This window comes from Gopherus flavomarginatus, chromosome 2, assembly GCF_025201925.1.
Source record: "Gopherus flavomarginatus isolate rGopFla2 chromosome 2, rGopFla2.mat.asm, whole genome shotgun sequence".
Taxonomy (NCBI): domain Eukaryota; kingdom Metazoa; phylum Chordata; order Testudines; family Testudinidae; genus Gopherus; species Gopherus flavomarginatus.
In genome coordinates, this window is record NC_066618.1 from 16153700 (window position 1) to 16181535 (window position 27836).

A 27836-nucleotide genomic window follows, 5' to 3' on the forward strand; every position below is an offset into this window, starting at 1 on the left:
TATCATCTGCACTACAGCAAGCCAATGGGAGTCAAGGCAGGGCATTCTCGGGAGTACTAAGGCTAGCAGAATGGCACTTCAATACCACAGAGAATGGTGCATATACTTAAAACGGTTAGAAGCAATTGCAGCCAGAGTTAGTTGGAGACTGAACCAAAGAATGGAGTGGACTAGCTGCAGTTTATAACAAGAATCTCTTTCACTGTTGCTGTCATTTTCATCCACTCAAAGTCATTGTGGTTCAAAGGCAGGAGTGGTTTATTTGGCTCTGAAGCCGTAACAGTATGGTGTTAACTATAACAGGAACAGAGCCTCAAACTTTCTATATTGCAAAGGTATTGCAGAGAAGCTCTCTCCTCCTTTAAATACGCGATTCCCACTAGTCTGAAAAGTTTGATTTGCTTCTACACTTAAAGATTCGGAGTATAAATTGTAAACTTTAAAACAGGGAATTTGACATCAATTATCTGGCCAGTCTCATCAAAATCATTTCTAGCCTAGACAACCAGACTGAATATCAACATATTGGCATCTGCCTCTCAGCCCAGGACATTCATTGCAGGGAGCACCCACTATCCAACACACCAATTGTAAAATCATTCTAACTCATAGCAACGCTCCCAGACCAGCCATTGCATCCAGGATGGTTAGAGAGAGTGGAAGCAGTGTTGTGACCTTCATTCCAGTCTTTAGATGAAGTAATCGGAACACTAGCAAATTTCTGTCTTTTACTATGGAAGCTACCGAATCAACTTCCCACGCCAGTGTGTAGTCATCTCCATCGCCACCCCTGTTGGCTTCAATCTGGCTGGGGAAGTTGTTAGAAATAGTTGTTTTAAGTATAACTGGTCCACTCCTAAAATGCTCACAAAGCAGATCAAAGTCAGACTCCATATGCACGGGACAAATGGATCTATTCAGAACACAATTCTGTTTAAGACTCAAGTGTGCTGTTAAGTCAGGGGGATGGAATCAAGAGAAACAGTGCACCATGTTTCCTGAGTCAGCAGCCATTCCCAGAAGAAACTGGTTTAACATCAAAGAGGGGTCTTGAAATGCATATTTGCTAATTTGTTTGGCTGAACTGTCTGACTAAATTGCATATTGGATTAAGTACATTCAATATATTTTTTCTCTGCTTGAGTTGGAGTTTCTTCAAAGTAACACTGATGGCAGGAACTATAATAATTAGGCCAAGAAAGGGAAATTGGGAAAACATATTGTCATCTTTCAACAATATCTTTCTTTATCAAAGGGGCATTTCTGATATATGCAACTATCCTCAAACTGAGTCAGTTAGGACAGGAATCTAATGAAAGGAATGAAACCATGAGTGACATGGGGAATGTCTCACTGTAACCTAATAAGCTACAGCAGCAGTATCAAGAGATGCTCTCAGGAAACATAAGCGGTGACATCAAAGTTTTGTGATAAGTCTTTGCTTATTTGTTTTCTATAACTTATATTTCATTCTAAGATAAAAGCCTAAGGTAGGAAATCATCTTGCAGTGACTGCATAAGCCCTTTCATAGCATGGTTTATATTTTTAAGTGTATTCCCAGGGCTGGTACAGCCCATTAGGCGACCTATGCAGTCGCCTAGGGCGCTAACATTTGTGGGGGGGCATTTTGGGTCCTTCGGCAGTGACCGCGGTGGCCGGATCTTCAGCCGCCCTGGTCATCGTTGGCATTTAGGTGGAGGGACCTGGGGCAGGGGGGCACAGGGAGGGCTGCCTGCAGCAAGTGGGGGGGGGCACGACACGCAAGGGAACCACTCCCTGCCCCAGCTCACCTCTGCTCCGCCTCCTCCCCTGAGCATGCTGCTCCGCTCTGCTTCTCTCCCTCCCAGGCTTGCGCTGCCAAATAGCTGATTGGCGCTGCAAGCCTGGAGGCGGGAGAAGTGGAACTGCGACGGCCTGCTCAGGGAGGAGGCAGAGCAGAGGTGAGCTGGGGCAGGGAGCTGCCGCAAGGCTCCCCAGGCTGGGGGGAGCTGCCACGGGGGGGCGCCTCAGGGCGGAGGGCGGAAGCTGCCATGAGGGGGAGCTTAGGGCAGAGGGAGGAGAGAGCTGCCACAGGGCTCGGGGCGGGGAGCTCAAGGTGGAAGTTTCGCCTAGGGTGCAAAACATCCTTGCACCCGCCCTGTGTATTCCACCTGCAATAAAGCATCATTTATCAGCTATAGAATGGCTGGAGCTTCCGAATGACTCACACTCCCTGTCCATATGAGGAAGTGTACAAGAGTCCCTCAACAGCTGGTGAAGCAGTGCACATTGTATTATGCAACACCTGTCAAAATCTCAAGGGAGTCTTGTTTTACCTAACCCCAGGAACTGGGCTTGCAGACACAATATGAATGTCTGGAAGAGTACAGCTGAGCTGCAGTGGTAAGCACAGACAAGGGCACACAGCAGAGAGACAGAGGGCAAGATGATGTAAGTAGCAAAGTAACCTATCCGTATCTGCAGGATATCCCTGTATGAATGGATTAAGAGGATTTTCTGATGGGAGTTTGTGACATACCAGGTGAGCCTGAGGCAGGTGGGGAGCAAATCCCACCTAGTTAGGAGAAAAAATAAAGGCATATTGGACCAACCAGGTTTTATGGTTGTACAGAATTAATGGAGGAAGGAAATATCTTGCCTTCTCATTTGAGACAGGAATTAAGTAAAGCCTTCTGGAGCTTCTGTAAAGCTAGCTACAGAAGAAAATCCAAGTATCTCACAGGTGGCTTTCTTCAGCCCAAGGCCCTCCTCTCTCTGAAACACATGAACAGACTTGTCTGATCAAACATAAACCAGGCAAGAGGCAGGGCCGGCTCCAGGCACCAGCATTCCAAGCAGGGACTTGGGGCGGCAATCTGAAAGGGATGACAGTCCCTGTGGTTTTCCCCCCAAGTAGCGCGCTGAATTGCCACCACGGACGGCGGAGCCTGTCCGTGTGCCATTAGGGCAGCACATGCGTTTCCACGGCAGCAGCAATTCGGCGGCAGCTTCTTTGTTCAGCTGTCTGTGGAGGCAATTCAGCGGCTTCTGTCTTCCAGCTGAAGACAGAAGCTGCCGCCGAATTGCCACTGCCACGGAAATGCGCTTGCTGCCCTATGGCACACGGACTGCCCCTGCCATCAGCGGCAGCAATTCGGCAAAAACAGTAGAGCCGGCCCTGGCAGGAGGTTTCTGCTAGCCAGGGCATTGGTATTCGCCAGTTATTATTATTAACAACATTACAGAATTGCCTAGAGGCCCCAACCAAGATCAGAGCCCTTTGAACAGCACCTAGCACCAACCACAGTAAAACAGACCCTGCCCCATGGAGTTTGCAATCTAAACAGATAAGATAGGCAAGGGAAGTATTGTCATCTCCATTTCACATGGAGAAGCAAAGCACAGAGAGATTAAGTAACTTGCCCAAGGTCACTCAGGGAGTTTATTGCTGACCTGAGAAGTAAACCCATAGTTCCTGAATCCTGGTCCAACATCTAAGCCACAAGACTTTTCTTTCCCTCTAGAGAGATGCTCTGACTTCTAGGACAACCTCACATGCTCGGGTCTAACGGACTGCCATATTTGGTGTCAGGAAGGAATTTCCCTCAAAGTCAGAATGGCAATAACCCGGGTGGGGGAGACTTATATCTTCAAGTAGGTGCGGGTCACTTGCCAGGATTATCTAGGTGTATCTCATGTCATCATTTCCCTGCCATTGCAGGGGTCTCGCACACTGGTGTACCTGGGTGTCTCCTATTCTCTTGCCCAGGGCACTAGTCTCCTAGGGGCTGTAATTCTTTGGTCTAAGTTTATTTGTTGGGCTTAGTGTGCAGGTGCTGGGTGGTCCCAGTGGCCTCTGGTAGATGGGAGGTCAGACGAGATGATCTAGTGGTCCCTTTTGGCCTTGAGCTCTGACTCTCAAGTTACAGCCAATTCCCCAGATCATACAGCTCCTGTGGTTTTCTGGAGGATTTTGTAATTCAACCCCAGTTGGGCCCAGCTAGACTCTTCTCATGACCCAGAAGCCTGTGTTAACCTATTCACCCTGTAATAGGGCTGTATGCAGGAATAAGGTGGTCAAGCCAGTTATAAACATTTTACCCAGAGTTAAAGTGAATTCAGCTGGAATTTTCTACTTGCCCCCAATAAACAAGAGGGAGATGTGCTGCAAGGGAAAGGCAACAGTGATAAAGCTTTAAGAAACTCCATCAAGAAATAGTTGATAATAATGACTTAATAATAAGGTACTTCAAATAATACCAGTCAACCAAGAATCTAAAAGTGATATGCAAATATTAAACAAGCTTCATAATTGGTAGGTAATTGGCATTATCTCCATTGTACTAATGTGTAACTGAGGCACATAGAGGGTAAGGAACTTGGTCAAGGGTCAAACAACAAACCAATAGCAGAAAACAAGCAGAATCAAGACATAATGACACTTAATCCCCTGTCCTAACCTCTGAGCCACATGCTTCACAAGCACTGAACAAAATGAACTGGCATACACGATGGCCAAGAAAGAGCCAGCATAAAATAAAGAACAATTGCAAAAGTTTTATTATGTTTGTCAGGGACTTGTTTAAGATACTACAGAACAGCAGAAAGACAAGTCAAGTAAAAGTAATATCATGAATGTATCTTAACAGGAGGGAGGTTCAAGCAATGAAATATCAAACAAAAAGAGGAGTCTTCATTCCTATGAAGAAGTGGAGGCAGCAGCCCATTTCCAGCAAAACCCATAGGTGAAATACAACAGAAGAACACAGTTAAGACCCAGGCAGACCGTGAAGAGCTACTAAAGGATCTCTCAAAACAACGTGACTGGGCTGATTAGGGGTAGGGGCTTCCGTATAAGGAGAGATTAATAAGACTGAGACTTTTCAGCTTGGAATAGAGACAGCTAAGGGGGATATGATGGATATCTATAAAGTCAGGACTGGTGTGGAGAAAATAAATAAGGAAGTGTTATTTACTCCTCATAACACAAGAACTAGGGGTCACCAAATGACATTAATAGGCAGCGGGTTTAAAATAAACAAAAAGTAGTATTTTTTTCACACAACACACAATAAACCTGTGGAACTCCTTGCCAGAAGATGTTGTGAAGGCCAAGACTATAACAGGGTTCAAAAAAGAACTAGATAAATTCATGGAGGATAGGTCCATCAATGGCTATTAGACAGGATGGGCAGGGATTGTGTCTCTAGCCTTTGTTTGCCAGAAGCTGGGATTGAACGAGAGGGAATGGATCACTTGATGATTACCTGTTCTATTCATTCCCTCTGGGGCACCTGGCATTGGCCACGGTCCAAAGACAGGATATCGGGCTAGGTGGACTGGTCTGACCCAGTATGGATATTCTTATGTAACATATTTGCTCTCAGAGGCAAAAGTTGTGGAACTCTTGCTGGACAAAATAGATCAAGTCTCTGGAAAGAAATCTTAAATTCTGATAGGATCACTGTGGACTACATGGGTCAAAGAGCCCTGACTTAAGGAGTGTTGAAAGCATGCAGAGTGGATAGAGGCTGTAATTATTACTATCCTAAGCCAAGAGAGGCGTGTTACATAGACGCTTCAGATAAGATGAGTTTAGCTATAAGCTTGCTACAGAAATCTTGGCCTAATTCTCCACTGCCTTGAACATTGTGTTGTCATTTACGCTTATGCAATACAAAGCAATAGGGACTACCATTCGGATCTGGTAGCATTTTATGCCCACTTTACACAGGTGTAAATCACTATGCTAGGGGCCAGGCTGTGCATAATCAGGCCCGTTGTCTATGGGTCTCTTTGTTTATATGGTATCATTATTCTGAGACTTTACTGACTTGCTTCTTTATTTGTATTTTGAATCTTTAAAATGTTATACATTGCTTCCATTCCCCCGCCATCTGGAGTACAAATGGAAATAAAGCAAAGCATGTGCATGAAGCGCTCTTTTGGCTTTTCTGCTGCTTTAGACGCATATCCTGCAGTGTGTTACTGCTGAATTTGTCACAACTAAATATGAAATATAAGAAGGATTCCACAGAGATCAAAAGAGGAGGTATTTGGGTCAACTACTACTTAAACCATGGACAGAAAGTAGATGTTTTCAGTGTGTTATTCGTTCAGTCAGAGCTCTACTGCTTTGAAACTGATCCTTTCAGAAAAACCAGACATCTTTTCTTGTTCTTTTCCACTTCTAACACAAAGTGCTTTTTTCATCCGATCAGTTTATTGGAGAGTCGCACCTTTCACAGGTGGATTGAGACTACAGTTAGGGGCCACTCCATTAAAGGGCATGGCTGCAGCCTGGGTTTTTCCTTGTACTCCATGACCCATAAGGCTCCAACCTAGAATGTCTTTGGCATGGGAGTGAGAAGTAATGCAAGTCAAACAGCAGCAAACCAGTTCCCCACAGCTAGCAAGCTTCACTGCTGTTCCGATGGCTGGAATCAGTCTTCCGTGAAGTCTCACTGGGTTTGTCTAGATTAATAAAAAGGTTGTGGATTGGTTGGGGTTAGTTAATATAATAGCTAACCCTGAATGTTTCTCAGTTCGGATGAAGATTAACATTTTGCCTTTATTTAGCTAGTCAAGATTACTGTAGCGAGGGATCTTAGGGTCAACCTCAACCGAATAAATCCAGGTAAAAGGTGTCAACCTGCAGCTAAACTAAGGGAAAGATTGTGGGTCGGCTGGGATTAGCTAGTGTGTTAACTAACTCTGACCTCTTTCCTAATCTGGACAAATCCACTGTGATAAACAAGGAGCCTGAACAATGTGAAATAGGAAATCTGGTTGGAAATTCAAATGCAAGACACATTACATTTGGAGGAAAAGAGTCCCACATTCCTGCATTCCTGGGTTTTTGGGAACGGATGTCTACATATTAGACCTGCGAGTCCTTGCCAGACTAGCCCGTATGCCTGTGAAAGAGAAAACAAAAGGGTGGACTGAGTCTTACAACAGCATTTCTTTAAAGGACTTCCTTGATTTACGGAGTCTTATTCTATCTGACACTAGTCAGTGAATAGTTGTGACTTTGGTGAGTTGGAAAAACAGAGCTTGTCTATAAATTCGTATACACCAGACACCAACCCTTAGAAGTCACCCCTAATAAACCCATCACCACAGCAATACTGTTATTCAGTGGTGCTCAACCTGCAGGCCTTCATAGCCTTACATGTTCCTCTTTCTTCTCAGGGTTGCGTAAGGCCTCCTACAGCAACCTGACAATGCAACAGTCACCTTGGGGAAAATGACAATTTGTAACAAACACAGAATGGCAGTCATACACACGCATGCTGGAGCCAGGATTGGTACAACCAGGCTTTTTATCCCAGGTGACATACATCAAATGCCAGGTTTCTCACTCACTCAAAGGGATAATGCACAAAATGTTCCCTTTCATTACCGCCTTTGAGTTATTAACATAAGAAATTTTCTACATACACTTCTGAATTCCAAACATATTAATACTTTGCAGTTCCACTGCTCTTTCCGTGACAGAACCTTAAAGCACCATCTTGTAAATGAATTGAACCTCACCATATCAGCGTGAGATAAAGCAAGTACTCCCCCCACACACAGAAAAGGAGGCACAGGGTGGTTGAGTGACTTGCCCCATATGACACAGCATGTCTGAGGTAAAGCTGGGAACAAAAACAAGGATTCCTGATTCTAAATTATGTGTTTTAACTACAAGGCATTGCTTCCTCTCATGTACAATTAATAGTTTTAATTCTTCTGCCGTTCTGTTGGACAACAAAATGGCTGTTAAAGATGGAGGGCTTTTGCTATGATAAGTGGTACATGTTATAGCATTGTACTTGGGGACACAGTGTAATGAGCACATAAAAAGAGAGGAAGCATTGCACAAAGATAAACGTGTATTTATGATGCCACTTTTTAAAGCAATTGCTAAAAAAACCCTCTTTTAGAAACAAGAACATGTAATCCTGAGCTTGTTAATATCAAGAACAGTTCTAACAGTTCAATCATGAACAAAAATGGCAGTGTTCAGTTTCACAGATAAAGTATTTAAACACAAAAATGATAGTAGAGTCCTCACTCAGCAGCAGCCCATTCAAATAAATAAAACAAACATTCCATTATAATGCACAGTGGATAACATTTCATGGAAGCTGCTCTTTACACAAAAGTCAGTCGCTTGTGTCATCTTCTAGTAATGTTCTTGTATTGAAATTTACCTAATATGGGGCCCAAGTCAGGAAAACATCCTGAATTCATTTAGACATGTGCTGAACAAAATGGGATGTAAATACATGCTCAAAGATAAATACATGCTAAAGAAATGTCATAATATGGATTGTATCATGGGGTTGCTGGACCTTCTAAGGGGAGTCCAAGCCAATGACACCTGTGAAGAGCTACTTTAAGGAGCCATCTGGGCAGTTCATTGGATAACGAGCACCAGGGCCTAAAAGGCTTCCAGGGCTCACTTTCTGGGGGTGCTCATGTAGAGAGAAACTCTCCCAAGGGAGAGCAGCTCCCAAGATTGAGACCCATAGGCCCCAAGGATGAGGGATGTGCAACCTCTGAACCAGAGGGAGAGTTAGTTCAAGTATATTTTGAATTTAATAGAGTAGAGCCCCAGCAAAGATATTATGTCTTGCATCGGTTTGGACAGAATGGAGTTCTTAAAGGGCCCTGAGAAAAGGGAAACAGAGGCAGGAAGTGCCTGCAGCACCACACCAGCTCAGCAGGGGGCACTACAGGCAGGCATACTCTATGACAGATGGATTTAAGCATGTGCATAAGCGCTTTCCTAAATCACACATGGCCTTAGATATTAGAAATGGCTTTGAAGCACAATGTTTGGAAAAGTTCCAGTTCTGGGTCCAAAGTACAATGTGTTCAATTTAACTGTTTGGTCCACTGCAAGGATCTGGATCACAATTATTTAATTATAGGTGCAATTGGTAACACCACCTTGCCTGACACTTCCCTTTTTAAGTTAGGCCCTATATAAATCTCAGGGTGTTTTAAAAAACAAAAACAAAACAAAAAACAAAACCCCACCACATCACAGCCAGAGCCCAGGCACTGGAATTTCACAGGATAGACACAGCCACAAAGACCCCACCCCCGCCCCCTAAGTACTCAAATTTTTTCCAATAGCTGAGAGGTGAAACCAGGCATCTCAGCTTGCGCCTCCCTGCTAAGGCCATGGCTGCTTGTGGGGGGTTAGTTGGCTGCTCGCATCTCACAGGGAACTAGGTATGTAGCAGGCCGGTCCTGTCCCAGGGAGAGGGCAGGGCAAGCAGACAAGACAGATGCATCTCACTGTCAGCCAGGCTGCTGCTGCTTCCTGTGGGGAGAGGGGGTTGCTGCTGACAACACGCAGCAATTAGGAGCCAAGGCCTGGACTGCCCCACAGTGGCCCCCCGATGGCCCTGCAGGAAAATTGGGGTTTGCTGGGCTCCATCCCCCCACCCTAATCCCTTCACACACACACCCCAATTCCCCCTCCAGGGCAAGCCCCTCTCACACATGCTCATGCTCCAAGCCACAGATCCTCATCTCAGTTCCTGCGATGTCTCCTCTGGGCCTGCTGTGGGGGGGCTGGGCCTCCTAACTACAGCACATTGTTAGCACTGCCCCCCTTTCCCTGCCAGTTGGCTGGACAGGAAGCCGCAGTGGCAGCAGCCTGGGCCAGATGGTTAGTGCCATGAGGTGAGACATCCTCACCCCCAAAAGCAGTAGAATTAGCCCAATACTGTGATTTTTTTCCCCCAACAGTGAGGAAGCAGAAGCAGACATTCCTACTTCCAGCTCCCCACTATTGCAAATGTTACTGAAATATTGGGTTTGCCTAGCTGAGAGCTAATAACAGCCTGACAGGGATAAGGAAAAGATGCTTTATTTTGCAGAAAAAAGGAGAGCCTAGTACTTTAGTACAAAGACCCTATTTTATATAAATTTTATAAGCTTCATCGCACACAATGGTTTCCACCCTCAGGAATTACGAACGAGAGGTTCAGTTCCGCCCACACACCTAACGCCCAAATGTATACAGAGCAGAAAAACAACAGTAACCAGTTAAACAGAACAGAACCAGAACGCGAACCAGAACCAGATAGCGTTTCCTTATCCTATCAGAACTCACCTTATCGGAGCACGAACCCCAGGGGCCGCAGTGAAGCGAGGAAGAGGGGCTAAACACCCAAGTTCGCCACAGCCATCCGGAGTCTGATGTCCAAGCTAGGAGAGTCCCATTTGGGGTCGCCAGAAACTGTTACCGAAACATTGGGTCTGCCTAACTGAGAGCCAATAACAGAATGACAGGGATAAGGAAAAGATGCTTTATTCTGCAGAAAAAAGGAGAGCCTTGTACTTTAGTACAAAGACCCTATTTTATACAAATTTTACAAGCCTTTTATACACTTTTAGACAAAGACCCTTGTGTGTAAACACTTGATTGGTAGGTGTCAAACCTCGCGGTTTTGTTATTTGTTTAGTAAAAACTGGTTTGAAGCAAGTTTTTTCTGCTTTGAGGCAGAAGAAAAGAGATAGTTTTAAAGTTCAGGTTATTGTATACGTGAGGCTTCTGCTTTCCCCTAGAGGCTGCTTGTAAGCTATTAAGGGGAGCTACCAGTAACTTTTACACAAATATCACAGTATTGGACTAATTTCACAACTCCTGTGCAGTGTGTGAAATCATGATTTGCACAGGCCTTATTTATAACATCCTGTTTTCAGTTGCTGCTAACCTTGCTAAACTTTAACCACTCGGGCTGAAATTTTCCATGTCGGTGTCTGCCTCAGTGTAACAGGGTTCACTCTCCATTCTGGTGCCTTCTGCTGGCTGTCTTGGGGATTAGCCCTGCGTGTTGTGGCACTCGCTTCAGGTGGTGCCTCGCCGCCATCACTCCTGCTCTAGGACCCACATCTCTCCAAGGACCACAGCATCCTCTTCAGCAACACAGCCCTTTGGCCGGGCCAAACACTGTGCTCCCCTCTTGTGGGGGACCTGCAGTCCACAACTCAGCCACTTCTCTTAGTGCCAACTGCAGCGAATTGTCTGGCCATTTCCTTGTGGCCCCAGCATCCTCCTTACCCTTGCCTCAGGGCCTCAGCCGGCAAATCCCAGCAGCCAGCCAGGATTGTCTCCGGCTCCCCGGTCCCTGCTCGCAGCACTGCTCTGTCCAGGGTGCTGGCAGTTCTCTTAGCCTTCCAGCGACACAGTCCTTCCTCCCTGGGCTCCCAGCAAAGAACTGCCCTCCTCTGCCCTGCAGTTCCCTTTTTATATGGGCCTGATTGGCTGTCTCCTGCACAGCCTCCCTAGGGCTCTATTAACCCCTTAGAGCAGGCACCCCATCACACTCAGGCTGCATGTTTTTGGAAAATGTCACCTAGATGCTTTGGCCATTTCCAAGGAAAAGGCTAGGGAAAAATGTTTTTCCCCCCATTAAAAAATTCTTCTCAGCTTTTCTTTGAAGAGTGCTAATGCCCCCATGCTTTGGAGCAGGGACTTTAAATTTGGGAAGAAGATGGGCCTTTGGGTTGGGGATGTGTCTCTTGCCTCACAAGTCGCAATAAAAACCCATCCAAATTTGGCCAAGTTATAAGTCTTTGAAAAATTACAGTTGCACATGCTGAGCAGAAACAGCTTATATTCTAGCAGCTACATTCCCAGAAGATTCTGTCCACACTGGGCATGCTCCAGTCTGGGATTGAACAGGACTTTCACTGCAGTTGCATCTCTGGGCTTCTGTGGGCCATGCTGGACCCAGGTCCAGGAACCTGAACACAGTGCAGAAAGACTCTCTAGAATACTTTCAGTGATAACCCTGCTGGGCCCAGGCAGTGTGGAGGAAGCTGACTAAGTCAAATGCAGAATTGGACTTGCAAGGGGTAGAAGAGTAGATTAGGACAAGAAGTCTGTGGGGAGGGAAAATATTGAGACTGCCTGGACAAGGAGACTGGGTCTGCGAGCCAGGGGCAGAGACTGGAACTGAGACGGTAAGATCGGGCCTAGGAGACAGAGGACGATGTGACGGTCTGGGCAAGGAGACTGGGACATAGTGAGGGAGGGAAACGGGGGATTGGAAGCCAGTCAGAGCCGGCACTAGGTATAAGCAGACTAAGTAATTGCTTTTAAGGGGGCCCCCTATTATTATTGTGTTTTGTGAGGGGGCATATTTTTGCTTAGGGCCCCCAATGGGCCAGTAGCTGGGGGAGAGATTAAGATTGGATAAGGGGACAGGAACTGGCTGGGTAAAGAGATTGTGACTGAGAAACAGTGGGATGTGGGGAAGATGAGGGCAGGAGGGGACATCAATCTAATGAGGAGCTGGGTCATGAGGAGGAGAACCGGCACGGGCTAGGTAAAGAGCCAGGAGGTGGGGACTGATTGGATGAGGAGACCAGAGAGGGCAATTGGGACTGAGAGCCAGTGGGGCTAGGGAGTGAGGGGAAGATGACTGGAGGCCAGGGGTGGGGAAGGGAAAGAAAGAGATCAGATGAGGAGCTGGGACTGGCAGTGCAAAGAGACAGGGTGGGGAGACAGGGAGCCCTGAGGGATGAGACTAGGACTTGCAGTGACTGGAAGGAGAAGCCTGAAGAGTGGAGACTGAACTAGGTGAAGAAAATAGGACCGGGAGGGGCAGGGTGGGAAAGACACAGGACTGGGCCGAAGGGATCACGCTTGGGGGAAGTAGCCAGAAGAATCTACGCACAAGACCACCAACCCCACCACAGCCTGGAATGGAACACAAAATTCCTGAGTCCTACCCTTCCTTTGCTACCAGCAAATGTCAGTTAATATACCAGACAAGTGTCTCATTCCCCTCTAGCACTGGTCCACATAGAGGATGACAACCTACTGCTGTTAACAGCTACTCCATTAGTTCAAGAACAGAGGTCTGTGCAGTGGAGCTAAAGGCTCCAACTCTGATGGCCCATAGGGTGTCAATATAATGTCACATAATGGAGCCTGGTTTAAGTGGCATGCCTAGCATCACACAGGGACACAGTGGCATAGGCAGGGAGAGAAACCAATTCAACTGCCCTAACCTTTCTCTTCCTTCAGTCTCCTGTTTCATTCCCTACACTTCTGCAACAAAAGAAGCAGGGGTCCTACAGATTACAGTTTCTTTCCTATACAACCTTGATTCATCCCCAGATCAAGTCCCTCCCATGCACTGAATGAGGCAGGGATCCTGTGGAAAAAATAGTATGTGATGATGTAACTGCAGACTGTTTATAACACATATGCACAAAAGGGGATGAATGAAGGTTGCACAGGGAGCCTGAGTTCGGGCATTTCCCAACTCTGGAGTGCTTGATTTTGCAACCTTTATGCTCTTTTAATAGTTGTTTGTTTGTAATATGTACAATTTACAGTTGCTGCGCACTGTACAAACACATGACCTCAAAAGGATACAGAGGTTCAGATCCAATGCTCTGACTTGTGCTTTTCTCTGATAGGAAGATCTACCGGTTTATGTTTATTTGAGAAGATTATCTCAGCTAAGTTTATTGGGTTTGATATAAAAATATTGGGGGTGGAAGTGCCATAGTTCAGATAAGGTAGTGCTGGAGCAATGTGACCCAGAAATTTTACTGGGTGTCATCAAAATGGGAAATGCTGGTTGAATCAAGTATGTGGGAGATAGGAACTGGGAGGGTAGGGTCGAGGTTGAGCTGCACTGTTGATCCTCACTCTCTGACTAGGAGTCTTGAGCAATCCTTCCAACTCCTGCTCAAACACTCATAACGGTGAGCAGAGCTGAGTGCAGCCAGAACAGCCAGTGCAGTGGGCACAAGGGAAACAATAATCACCAAAGCCAGTGAGCAAGGGGAACTCTCCCTCCGCTTTTAGCAAAGGTTCCACTTGGAAACTCTACTGTCAAACACAACACAGTACAGAGGTGATAAATGTACCTCACAGGTCAAGTTCAGCCTAGGGAACTACAAGGCAGCCTGCACCTACCCTGCTCTATACTATACAGCAGGCTTAGCTGACATAGGGAGGCCCAAGTTAAGATAAAACATGCCTGAACAAGTAACTGCTGAACAAGCCTGTCATAGAGTCCACTTACCGCTGGGAGCACGTCCTCCTGGCAGTTCTGGGGATTAGCTCAGGCAGGCTGACATTCCTTCCAGTGGGTTACACTCTCTGTTTCTCCTCTACAGCCCCTCTCTTGCTCCTGGAACCACAGAATTCCCTTCATGACTTGCTGCTCTTCCCTAAGCCTCCTCCATATCTCCTAGCTCTCACCACTCCTCTGGGTTTGCCAGTCTCTTCACTCATCTCAGCAACACCCCCCTTCCATGGAATGACTCCAAACTTCTCCCCACCCCTGCTTCCAATTTCTCCAGTCTTTTTTTCACCTATCCCTCACAGGTGAGTGTCTCTCTCTAATTAGGTTCATCAGCCTAAAGCTCCCCTCCCAATCCCCTATTTGCAGCCAAATTTAGCTGACTGGGTCCAGCTGGTCCAATTCAGCTCTTGCAGGGCTAATGTGGGGAGCACTCCCTATCACAAAGTCTGAACAAGTAACTGGTGAAACAATTAACTGTTGTGACAATGCTTATATACAATAAGGAGAAAGAAATTAACTAAACTAATTATTGTGGGTATGTTTATAGTAAACTAAATAGGCAGAAACACTCTGAACTGATAAGCTTGCCTTACACAATCTCCAAAGCAATTGGTCTGTACGCAATCTGCAAAGCAATTGGTTTTTACATGCAAAAAGTAGAGAGATTAGTAGCTAGGCAAGATGCATATAAACTGTATGGTGCGTGACATTAATTAGAATTGTGGTATCACCCTGTACCTAAACCTCCTGTGTCTGGGCCTAGTCAGCATGGGCAAAGAGCTGTTGCATCCCTAATAAGTAACCTGAGTGACAAGCTGGAGTCAAACTGAGTTTTTTGGACCCCATGGAACTCGATGAAGTGCTCTGCCCAAACTGGACAAGGTGTTCTGGAGGATAGGTCCATCAATGACTATTAGACAAGATGGTCAGCGATGCAACCCTATACTATGAGCGTCCCTAGCTTATGACTGCCAGAAGTTGGGAGTGGATGACAGGGGATAGATCACTTGATGATTGCCCAGTTCTGTTCATTCCCTCTGAAGTATGTGGCATTGGTCACTTTTGGAAGACAAGATACTGGGCTAGATGGACCCTTGGTCTGACACAGTATAGAAGTTCTTAGGTTCTTATGATAAGCTGAGTGGTAAAGGTCTCAAAGGGAATCCTAACAGATACATAGGTGCTGTCCCAAGAGTCTGCAGGTACCATTACATGATGCTCCAATTGGATACAGATGGACTTCCAGTAATAGCGCCTAATAAGAATGTGCTTCTTCCAAGGATCTCAAAGAGCTTCTACAAACATTAATCAGCTTTTATAAATATCTACTGGAATTAGACCCATTTTAAAGATAGGTATGATGAGGTACAGAAAGGTGAAATGATTCCGATCAAGACCTGTATTCCTTACCCATAGGATGCATCCCCATATCAAAGATATGAGAAGCTCCAATTTGCCCCATTTTCTGTAAATTAGATCTGGCTTTCAGATCTTTAATAAGCAGACTATATAGCACTCAGCTAGACATAGTTTGGGCACCCCCGGATGGAACACACTGTAAGCACATATAGGCACTTTCTACAAGAAGGCTCATTTCCAACAGATTCTTTATTTATTTTAACACTCTTTATTGTCTGTAGCACATTTAGCCAAGTCTCCTGTCTTTCAGAGGCCACAGCTGTTACTTTACAGATAAACTGTAAAAGCATTGAGTTCACATTTCAGACATTGGGCCAAACTGCCCTCTTAGTCACACCCAGGCAACCCTTCAGTGTGCTTGCATGACATAAGTTATGGCAGGATCTGATCCAATGCAGCCAACACAGTACTTTGTAATAGCAGATAATACTCACTAAGGCATTTCCACAAATGGAAACAGAACATCACTGGGAATGAAGAGAGGAAAATTAAAAAGTACTGTCTTGAATATTAATACCTGCTTTCAGAGGAATATAATTCCCTGGATATTCATACACCACCTTCTGTTTTAGATTAATCTAGCAGCTTCATAAAATACCTATATGTTAAGGAAAGAGGAGAGAGAATCCAAAATCAATGGTGCTTAGATTTTTGTGGACTTTATGAAATTTCTGTAAGGCAGCACCATAATAAACATGGTATAACATGGCATAAAAATGTAGACAGATTAGAGACATATCGAAAGATAGTTGTGACAGAGAAATGGATATGACAGATAAAATAGATACGATACAGACAGACAGATATGGTAGACATATAGATAGAGACAGACATGTAGACAGAGAAAAAGACATGGGTAGACGGACAGATAGAATTAACCTGACTATTGTTACCCTGCGATTACAAAATACCAACTACCAAGCTGAAAAAGATCTGAGAAAAAAATTATGCTCTGGACACAAAAAACACTTCAGTGATTTAAGTAAGATTTCAATCTTTCAGCAACTTTTCCAGTAACACTTTTTAAAAAAAAAAAAACATTTTAATTTGTATTAGACCTTGTTTTCGGCACAAAACACAAAGAATGCCTTAAACAACTGCAGTAAATTCTGACAACTTTCTTCTGATCTTCACCTTGGCAGTCAGTTCCTTGGGCTAGTGTTAGATTTTTTCTTTTTCTTGCTATTTAGCCCGATGAGATGAGATTGGACTGCAGAGAACCTTTTGTTCAAGCTCTGCATATCTTTTCAGAAGGGGCTGGTAGATCTAAAAGGAAGAGAAAGTTACAAGTGTATGTTTAAAATGTGGATTTTAGAATTTTTTGCATTTCAAACCACCACCAGAACCAACCAAAGTGTTAGGAGTCTTTTAGAAATTTCCTCAAGAACATGCACTGCTATTCTTCGTTCCGTTTTTATTAGCCTTTACTAACAGTTCTTTTACAGCTCTATTTTTATGACAATCTCAGAGAGTTTCTATTGCAGTGGTGTGATAAGATGTGTACATGTTAGTTCAGTATTCTTGTGATGAGCATAACTCATTATTCAAGGGTAAGTAAGCAGTCATCTCTATTAAAATCACTGTTTACTCACAATTTGACACATCTTTCTCTCTAACATTTCTAAAACCCAGTCTGGTCTTCCTAGCCACGCAGCCAAAACTCTTGTCCCGGCCCTCCTCATCTCCCTCAGCATTAATAATATCTGCAACATCCTCAACCTCTCTGGCCTAGATGCTCTCTAAGGGGCCATAAAGCCATAATAAATCAGGCCCAATAACTGGAAACCCTTATCCGTAGTAACCAATAAGTAAGACCCAGTGTTTAAGTGAATTTCACTGTTTCCCAAATAAGGACTCCTGCCTGCAATCCTTACTCAAACAAACCTCTAAATGGCTTCACCCTGAGTTCTTCATGAGTAGAAGAAAAGGCTTTGTGAGAGTACACCTCTACTCCGATATAACGCTGTCCTCGGGAGCCAAAAAGTCTTACTGCATTATAAGTGAAACCGCGTTATATTGAACTTGCTTTGATCCGCCGGAGTGTGCAGACCCGCCCTCCCCCCCACACCCCAGAGCACTGCTTTACTATGTTATATCCAAATTCATGTTATATCAGGTTGCGTTGTATCGGGGTAGAGGTGTATATAAAAGCAGAACTGCCATTTAATCAGTTAAAAGTACAGTACTTCATGGGATTAGTGTTTAATAAACACTCAACTGGAATAAAATCAAATCTCCCAACATGATCACATCTTCTTATAAGAGAACACATTTACAGTTTTTGTATGATTTTATCACCCGAGGAAAAAAAGTGATGGTGTTTTGACCTTGTGTTTCCATTCATTTCAAAATCTTCAATTTCTGAGTCCCCTTCTCCCTGAATATTTTTTTCAAATTGAGATTCTCTCTTTGTTCTTGGAATTTAGTCAAGAATTGTCGACTAAAAATTGAATTGTTGGACTAATTCAGCAACAGAGGAGTATGCTTTGATTAAGTCTACCCATCACTAATAAGCTGTTAACAGCAGTTCAAGCAAATTTCTATACTAAATTAAAAATATCAGGTGGAAGTCTATAAGGAATATACAAGGTAAGTATACATTATATCCATGGTATGTGAGAATATACATTGCACACTTCACTGAAGCCCTGTCAAGTACAGGAAAATAGGTGTTTTAAAACATGGTAGCTAATAAGTTTTTTAACATATTTTTAAACACTCTCTTCCAGTGATAGAGCATCAGACTAGGAGACAGGAGACTTAAGTTATACTCCTACCTCTACTGCTGACTGACTGTATGACCTTGGGCAACTTCTTTAATCTTTGTGCCTCAATTTCTCCTGTCTGTAAAATGGAGATAAAGAGATCTATGGACAAAAAGGACATGAAACTGCAGAGTACTATTATGATGAGAGTCATTCAGAAAGTGTTTAGCCTGACCTATTTAATTATACAGCGGGGCCCAATATATTTCACAGACCAAAGTACTGATATTTTGTGTTTCTTTGTTAGCAGTCATTTTTCCCCATGCTGAACTTTTACAAGGATGTGTTGAAGTGAGTAAGCACCAAAGATTTGAAAAATGGAGAAGAATGAAATCACATAGGTGATCAAGTACCTCCACAAGAAAGGTTTGACTCCAAAGAAAATCCATGAGGACATGGTTGCAACACTGGGGAATGATGGCCATATGCCACAGTAAAAAAGCTGGGCTGATGAAATGCTGAATTTAAGCAAGAGAGAATCAGCACTGAGGATGAGCCAAGGTCAGGATGCCCTAGATAGGCCAGAACACCTGAAAAAGTTGATGATGTCCACAGGATGATGATGAATGGCAGAAGATCAATAGTCAGGCACACAGCTGAGACACTGGGCAGCTGCAGTGGGTCAGTGCATGCTAGCCACCGTGAAGACTTGGGTATGAGAAAGGTTTCAGTAAGATCAGTGCTCAGAATGTTCAGCGCTGATCAGAAGAGAGTGTGATGATGTTTCCAGGAAACTTTTTGCTTCTTCAGGACAGTGCATCACCGCACACATCCCAGACTGTAGTGACCACAGCAGCCAAATGTGGCTTTCAGCTGCTTCCCCATCCAGCCTAGTCAATATATTTGGCTCCCTCAGATTTCTGCCTGTTCCCTAAGTTGAAGGAAGACCTTTGGGAAAAGAGTTGCAATGATAATAATGAGGTGATCACAGAAATTTAGGAGTTTCTGGACATGCAGGACAAGGACTTCTATTAGGAAAGCACAGCCAAACTGCAGATGTCTATGGACCAAGTGCATTGATGTCATGGGGGGACTATACTGAAAAATAAACAAATTAATGTAAATTATGACTCTCTCTTTGCCAGGCTAGAAACTTTCTGAACATCCCTCATAGCACATCACAGAGCATATGATTTTAACTAACTACATGAATGCCTTACGTGTGTTGTGAGTCAAAGTGCTCCCAGTACCTGTGCAATACTGGAATTACCATTACACATTCTGAAAAAAGCTATTGCTCCTATTTTTCTTAAATATATATAGAGGAGTAAACAAAATATCAAGCAAACACTCCTGGGTTGTATTAGGAGCATCGATGTCAGACAAAAATAGATCCTTTATTTACTGAAACATCTATAGTCAAGCCTCACTAATTCTTGCTTTGCTAACCTGTAAACTTGATAAACCCTGGACGCTTTCCCAGACTTTTCAGCAAAGATTTAATAGCAGAGCGCTATATTGCTAAAAGTGCTGTATTTCCAAGTTAGCGTTCTCATATTACTTACATGACATTATTTTCATAATATATACTACTGCACATTTACTAGCACAATATGAAGTATTATTGTGAATACATCACTCTAAATTAAAAAGTGTCAAAATAAATGAACAGCCACATTAACCGATACAGTGTCCTTGACTATTTTATTGGCCTTGAATGCTTAACTTGCTAATTTGCAAAATTCAGGCATGTGCAGTGAGTCTCCCAGCCATCAGTGTGAATGAGTGCTGTAATATATACTGCAGGCACGTGGGAAAAATCAAGACCATCCCTCCTACTTTATTTCTGCACAACTTGGGTGAAATTCACCCCCTGTGCAGAGGCCCAGCACAAAGTCTATGAACTATATATATCCTTCTTACCCCCTTTTTTTACTTCATTGGGAGTTCTCTTTAAATGTTAGTGGCACAGCATGTCCCTCTATTACTGCAGGCTGTAGTGACTGGTACACACACACAGCGAGTCAGAACTTGAGACGGTGTAAGAAATAGTTACTTTTTGTAAGTGTGGTTCTTCGAGATGTGATGCAGACATGTATTCCACTTAGGTGTGTGTGTGCCCAGTGCACCAGAGCCAGAGAATTTTGCCTAGCAGTACCCATTGGAGGCGGAAAAGGCACTTTATTCTCATAGCCCCTGTCATAAACAGACAGTTAAGGGTTAATGCCTCTTTTACCTCTAAAGGGTTAAAAAGCTCATATAACCTAGCTGACACCTGACCAGAAGGACCAATAAAAAGATAAGATACTTTCAAAGAGGGAGGAGAGAAAAAAGTCTTTTGTCCGTTGTGTGTGTGCTTTTGCTAGAGTCAGAGATCCAGAAAACAACCATCTAACCCTTGTTTAAATTAGTGAGTATTTAGATAAGAATGTGGTAGAGTTCTTTATTTTTCTCTTCCTCATTTCTTTTGCAAACAAAGAGGAAGAATCAAACTGGGTTTCTGTGTACTTTAAGGTTTTGCCCAGAGGGAAATCCTCTGTGTTTTGAATCAGCTGTCTGTGAGATCATCCTGCTTTCTAATCTCGCAGAGGTATTCCTTTCACCCTTTTTCTTTAATTCAAAGTTTTCTTTTAAGAACCTAATTGATTTTTGCTTGTTTTAAGATCCAAGGATTTTGGATCTGGGCTCACCAGGATTTGGTGGAGGGAATTTTCTTGAGTCTACCCAGGAAAAAGAGTATAGAGACTTGGGAGAGGGAAATTAGTCAAATCCTGCCAGGAAAGGGGGGATAAGGACTGAAGAAATATTTGGGGGAAGGCAGAGTTCCCAAATGGCTCTCCCTCAAATGTTTTTTTTTTTTTAACATTTGGTGGTGACAGTGACTGTTTTGCCTAAGCTGGTAAAAATAAGCTTAGAGGTTATTCATGCAGGTCCCCACATCTGTTCAGAGTGGGGGGACACCTTGACAGCCCCTCTCCATCTATACAAGGCAGCACCACCTCAACACCCCTCACAGTTCCTTCACACAGAACACCTGGAAATGAGACTTCAATGCAGAGGGGATGGAGCGTGAGTTGTGGAATACACAGCTGCATCTGGAAGAACCACAGTGACAATAAGTAACTATTTCTACTTCTTCAAGTAGCCGCAGCCATGTATTCCACTTAGGTGACTCACAAGCAGTATCCACCCCAGGAACTGAGGCTTGAAGTCTATATAAACAAAGATTGCAGGACTACACTACCAATGTTTGCATTCGCTCTGGAAGATGCAGTAATGGCATCATGGTTTGTAAACATATGTATTAACAATCAGGTGGCAGCCCTGCAAATGCCCAATATTGAGATGTCACTGAGGAACCCTATTGACATAGCTTGCACTCTCGTAGAATGAGTTTGCACCCTCTGAGGAGACATGGTTGAAGCTATTTCATATGCAATCTTGATACAGGATGGTATCCACCCAGAGAACAGACTACTTATCCCTTCATACATCTGCATATGACACAAACAGACAAGGCGACGCAGGAAACGGTTTAGTCCTGTCTAGGTAGAAGGCTACACAATGTCTCACATCTAAAATATGGAGACGCTGCTCCTCCAGAGATTAATGTGATTTAGGAAAGAACACAGGTAAATGGTTCAAATGAAAACTGAGAAACCACTATAGACAAAAAAATTGGGTGCGGCCATAAAATCACTTTGTCTTTGGAGATTATGAATAAGGAGGGTCTGCCATCAAAACCTGCAACTCACAGACTCTCCTTGTGGATGTTATTGCCACCAGGAACACAGTTTTCTGTTACAAAAGTGAAAGGTACAAGATGCCAGAGGCTCAAATGGAGGTCCCATTCTGACTGTCAGCATCATGTTCATGTCCCACAAAGGAAGCAGCTCTCAGACCAGAGGATGGAGGCAAAGAAGCCCTTTAAAGAATCTTGCTATCATGGCACTGGAAAATACTGATCTTCCATGAATGGGGGGATGAAACACTGAGATTACCGCCAATGGACCTTCAAAGAGCTAAGTGCAAGGTCTGACTGAAGATGCAGCAAATACGCCAAGATGTCCTGGATAGAAATCAGCATCGGTTGAACTCCACAGGTCAATGCCCAACAGCAAGAACTGCTTCCATTTCATCCAATCAGTCATTCTGGTAGAGGGCTTTCTATTATTGAGTAGAACCTGCTGAACAGCCACCGAACAACATTCTTCCTTCTCTTTCAACCAGAAAGCAGCCATGCAGTGAGATGCAGGGAGTTAAGTTCAGATGCCAGGTGCGTCCATCGTTCTGTGTGAGTAGATCAGGATGGAGAGGAAGGGCTATGGTAGGCCAAATTGACAGTGCAAGAAGGTTGGAGAATCACCACTAACTCGGCCATGCCGGGGCAATGAGGATGAGCTTGGCCTCAGACACTTTAAGCTTGAAGATGACCTGTGGAATGATCAGGATCAGAGGAAAAGCATACAGGAGAGCTGACTGCCAGCTGAGATGGAAGGCATCAGTCAGGGAGCCTGAACTCAGGCCCCCTCAACGCAGAATAGACAGCATTTCCTATTGTCTCTTGTAGCAAATAAGGCAACTGTTGGACTGTCCCAAGCTGCAAAGATGATACACAGGACATCTTGTCTTCAGGGACCACTTGTGACTCAGGGGAAAATTCCTGCTAAGATGGTCCGTGAAATGATTCTGGACCCCAGGCAAGTGATCGGCTATTGGAATGATACCCTCCTCAATGTAGAACCACCACAACGTGATTGCCTCTTGGCAGAGAACCTTGGACTGTGCTCCCCCATGCCTGTTCACATAATATATCTCAGTGGTATTGTTGGTAAGTATGTGAACGATTGAGCCCCTGACACATTGGGAGCAATGCCCAAATTCTGCAGCCAGGATGCCCTTCTAATAGTCACATCTGAGGCCATCTCTCTGGCTTAAGTGCTGTGATGTCCATTGCAGACTGCAATGATGTCTTAGCTACCAAGCAGCCTTCAGCAACCAAGACCCAAAATTCCTCCATGGAGGTTTCAGGCAACTGGTCTGCAAGTCAGACAGTCATCCAATTCACAAAGTCATGTTTAGACAACAATGCCTGCTGGTTAGCAATCTGCATTTGCAGGAAAGAGGAGTATAGATCTTTCTACCCATTAATAAGGCTAAGATTTAATCACTGGTATTTTTAGTAAACATCAAGGACAGGTCACGGGAAATAAACAAAAATTAACGACCCGTGACCTGTCTATGACTTTTACTATAAATACCCCTGATTAAATCTTACATTTTTCTAGGGTGCCACTGCTCTGGGGGCCCTGGGGCATCACTGCTCTGGGGAGCCCCTTGGGCTAGTAGTTGGCCCCTGCTCTGACAGCCACCAAGGCCGGCCACCTGCTGCTGCTCCTGGGATCCCCGGGGCTGCCCCTGGGACTGCTGCTCAGGCAGTCCCTGAGGCCAGCTGCCTGGGGCCACCTGAGCAGTGGCCGATGTGGCTGGGCCCAGGGCCACCTAGGGAGCTGGCCCTGGGGCCAGCTGCTCGGCCAGCACTTGGGTCAGCCGCACTGGCCACTGCAGCTGTGGAAGTCACAGAGGTTGCACAAAGTCACAGAATATGTGACTTCCGCAACCTCCGTGACAGATTCGCAGCCTTACTTATTAAGTCCATCCTTTTAGAGTCCTTGTCCTTAGGAGTGGACTTATAGCTAACCAGCCAGGCTCTATCATTCACCATAGTTATGACTAGGGAATCTGAGGCCAGATAGGAGTAAAAGCCCTCAAATTCTTGATCCAGGATAAAGCAGTATTTCTTCATATGCTTCACAGTAGGTGATATCAAAGTTGCAAGATATTCAACAACATATTGGTATTCTCCTGCAAGAACTCTGCCTGAATAGCCCAGAGAAGCAGCCCTATACTGCAAAAGGTTCTGGTAGCCCTTAAAGTGGTTGGGCACTGAAGAAGAGGAAGAGCTGGGCACCACCAAATTATATGGGGATGAAGAAGAGACCGTTAATTGTGTCTGGGCCAAATCCCACTGCTCGCTGATGATGGACCTGGATGGGACAATTTTGGAGGTTGTGCAAGAGGAAGGCTCACTGGTGACTGGACCTGCAGTGGATTGATGGTCCTTACCACCAACCTGCACAGTGATCTCACCTTAGAGCAAGACAAGGACTGCAACCTCCATGACCGAGAAGCTTCCCACATATCCCACAGAGGCCACTGGGGATAAAGATAAGGCACTGGTGGCCAGTAGGCACCAGGACAGGGTCCCTCATCCTGACCACAAGAGGAGTGCTGATCCTGGTACCCATGGTGCTCCATGAACGGCCCCGATATGGGCCAGGCAATGGACTGCAGGAAGAGGAACATCCCAGCCTTGATACCAGTGAGTCTTGGGTTTTCGGGGAGAAGGGTGGAGCTAGCCCCAAGGGTACTAATAACTGGTCTGACTCACCCCTCATCCAGAATGAGAGAGTGACTAGCACCAAATGTTGGAAACAGTAGCACCATCACTGAACATGCCTCCACTGTTTCCAGTGCAAGGGGCGGTGTTGACACTGAAGTCACCAGCAGTACTGACATAGCTGATAGTGCGGAGGGCAGTGAGTGCTGCCACAGTAACATCTGTGGCACTGAGTGCAGTGGTTCTGAGGAGTTTCCCAGTGCCAAGGAGTCCTTGCACTAAGTCAATCCTTGCACCACACCCGGCACTAGCCTCACTTCCACAGACTGTGGAAGGGAACCATCAGGACATGGTGCTGACATACCCAAAGGTTCAGCAGCCCACACAGCCAACAGGGCTATAAAAGACATAGCTCTGGCAAAATCCTGGACCAAGCAAGAGGTTGGCATGAAAAGGCAAAGGAGGTCAGTTGCCACCTCATGCACCATTGATATGATACAGCTGGTGCCAGCATCACTCTTGTCGGTACTGGACTCAATTCAGTGCCCCAAGGCTGGAACCAAAGCCCACAAGGCCTGGAGTGTCTTGATTGGTCTTATGTCACCTTTTCTTTCAAGCATTCAACAGAGAATGGCTTCTCCATCTCCAACTCCAGTGCACAAAAGAGGAGCATTCTCAGAACCCACGGCGACCTCCATTCTGACATAGTGCCACATGGCCTGTTCGAACAGGTGCCGCTTAAAGCAAAAATTCCCTAGCCACCTGAGTCCATTTTGTGAATGATTTACAAATCAAACACCGCTCTTTTACATGGGCCTCGGCACAGCAAGTGCTGCATGTGAGGCCGTTGTTGGGGATCATTCCCACATGCTACAGACAATGTTTAAACTTAGCTAAAGCTGCCTAATGCTAAATCTTAACTAACATTAATACTAAGGATACTAACTACCTATATACATTTAGAAAAAATCATTAAGAGATGGAGAGAGACTGTGAGGTTAGGAACCACACAGAGCTCTGACTCCAGTCACAAGCAGTAAGAAGGAACTGAGGGGGTTGGGGGTAACGCTTCCTCCTACAGCCAGGAGAGGGGCTATGAGCCCGAGGTGCAAGCTCTGCCTCCTGAGGGTACTACTAGGCAAAATTCTCCAGCTCCAGTGCGCTGGGTGTGCACACACCTAAATGAAATACACAGCTGCATCTACTCAAAGAAGAACTGGTGCAGCTTATTTAAATTCACTGAAGCCAGCTGAGGATCTGCCCTAGAATATACATATGGTTGTATATACAGAAGATTACTCTAAAGTTTCTAGTAGTTGGTTCCCATTGACATTACCTTGGATAAGTCTTCCTAAGTGATTTCAGGACTATTTTTCCAGAGGCAATTATATGGATTTATTTTTATAATTGATGTCCACAGCGAATAAAGAACACTCAGTGATGCACAAAAGCTCAGGAATATAAATTCCCTCTTTGTAATGCCCTCAGAAGTAACATATCAAAGAGTGATATTTTAAAAAAGTAATTATGTGTATTATAATATGAAGCTTGTACTTGCCTATAATGTAACTGTCATCACTATATTACTGACCAGTCTCACACATTAAGGACTCAGCACATAAATAAGAAAACAAAAGATAACAAATTATTATAACAAAATACAATATAACCTAGACTGAGACTACTACCTTCCATGCAAGAAATGCTCACATCAGTATTATCTTGTCCTCCGTTCCCATCCGTTTGTTGCATCTTGTTACAAACCTAGATTGTGAACTCTCTAGGGCAGGAACTGTCCTCTTATCAATTGTTTGTACAGTGGAACCCTGCCCTAGTCCCTGGGTACTATTGTAAATATACTACTACTAACATTAATAAAGTCACAATACAAACAGCCCCCTTGTCACACACGTAGCATGTATTATATAAGCCAATGCTGACTATATCAATGCAAAATTTATGAATTAAATAGATGATGTAATTAAAACCTATGCACTTAAATGAAGTGAAAGCAGCAAAGAATCCTGTGGCACCTTATAGACTAACCGTTAGTCTATAAAGTGCCACAGGATTCTTTGCTGCTTTTACAGATCCAGACTAACACGGCTACCCCTCTGATACTTGATTAAATGAAGTGGACTGCCCTGCACCTTCTACATAACAGCATTAAACCAAATCTTATACCATTGCATAGGTACATGACTTGTAAAAACACGAGAGATGTGATTATCTCCAGATAACCATATTCTTTCTCATTCCTTTTTGCTTAATTAGCCAATAAGCCAAGCATCTCCATTTTTAATAGACTTCTAAAATTGAGCTGCATTTTAATGCTGTAATAATGGATTCTTACTGTCAGTTAGCATATACATATTGTTATAAGGTCTCCCAATTATTTCTGTCATGCCTAGTGGTTCTGTCAGGCTGCAACTGAGGAAACTTCAGTGTCCGGAGCTCTATTGTGCCCCTCCTGCACAATCCCCGTTCCTTGCCCCAACAGGAACAATGGAACACATCATGTTCCCCAGTGTGAAAGGGGGCACAGCTATTACTCCCAGTATTGCTGCAAGCCATTGCTAAGGTATAGGCAAGTTGAGGGCCCATGCTCATCCCTGCCCCTTCCCTTCTTTGGGACAGCTGGCAGTGCTAGCATCACACAGCCCTTCTGCTCAAGTGAGTGCAAGGACTGGTGATGGTCCTCAGCCCCTACATGGGAAGCACAAAAGAAAAGTGGCTCCATGCACCCTCCCCACATCCTTCACATCCACACGGGGCGCTGGGCCAAATCTGATCCTAGAATAATAAAGAACACATTAGGATAAAAATTATACTTTTGATTCTTGAAATTTTATTGTGCATATAGACCTTCACATTCAGGATTCAAATACAAGCTGTAATGTTTTACCGCAGGCAGAAGCAGCCTTTTCTCCCTCCAGTGATCTGGACCTTGTTGTTTCCAACTTCTACTGGCAAAAGAAAGAAACCAGACTAGATTCCTGAGCTATGACCAGCTTTCCCTACACTGCCAAGATTTGGCTCTAGCAGTCCAAAAATGATATGGGCAACTCACATTGGTTAGCAAAGCTGCTCTACAAGAACTCCTCAGCAAGACAGAGCTTCACCTCAGAATGACTTTGAAGTTTATAAAAAGAACTGTCATTTAAGTGAAAGCCAGTAAACTCAACAAAATGAAATTGTATGAACAGGGAGATGCAGCCCCGTAAAAAACAGAATCAAACTGACTCATCACATTATGAATTTTCACTGCACTG

The 27836-nt window shown here is 44.4% G+C and overlaps 1 protein-coding gene across 8 annotated transcripts in view; it reads right to left on the bottom strand.

Annotated features, from left to right (window-relative positions):
- Positions 1 to 15630: 15630 nt before the first annotated feature.
- Positions 15631 to 27836, bottom strand: part of XYLB (xylulokinase) — a 144923-nt gene continuing 132717 nt past the window's right edge. For 7 of the 8 annotated variants that reach the window (XM_050941541.1, XM_050941535.1, XM_050941540.1 and 4 more), the window contains 2 exons: positions 18237 to 18303; positions 15631 to 16725 (listed from right to left, as the gene is read on the bottom strand). In XM_050941541.1, the coding sequence (XP_050797498.1) occupies positions 16688 to 16725; positions 18237 to 18303 (105 nt within the window). In that variant the 3' untranslated portion in view covers positions 15631 to 16687. The remainder of the gene's footprint in view (positions 16726 to 18236; positions 18304 to 27836) is intronic. The other variant, XM_050941537.1, reaches the window with a different exon arrangement.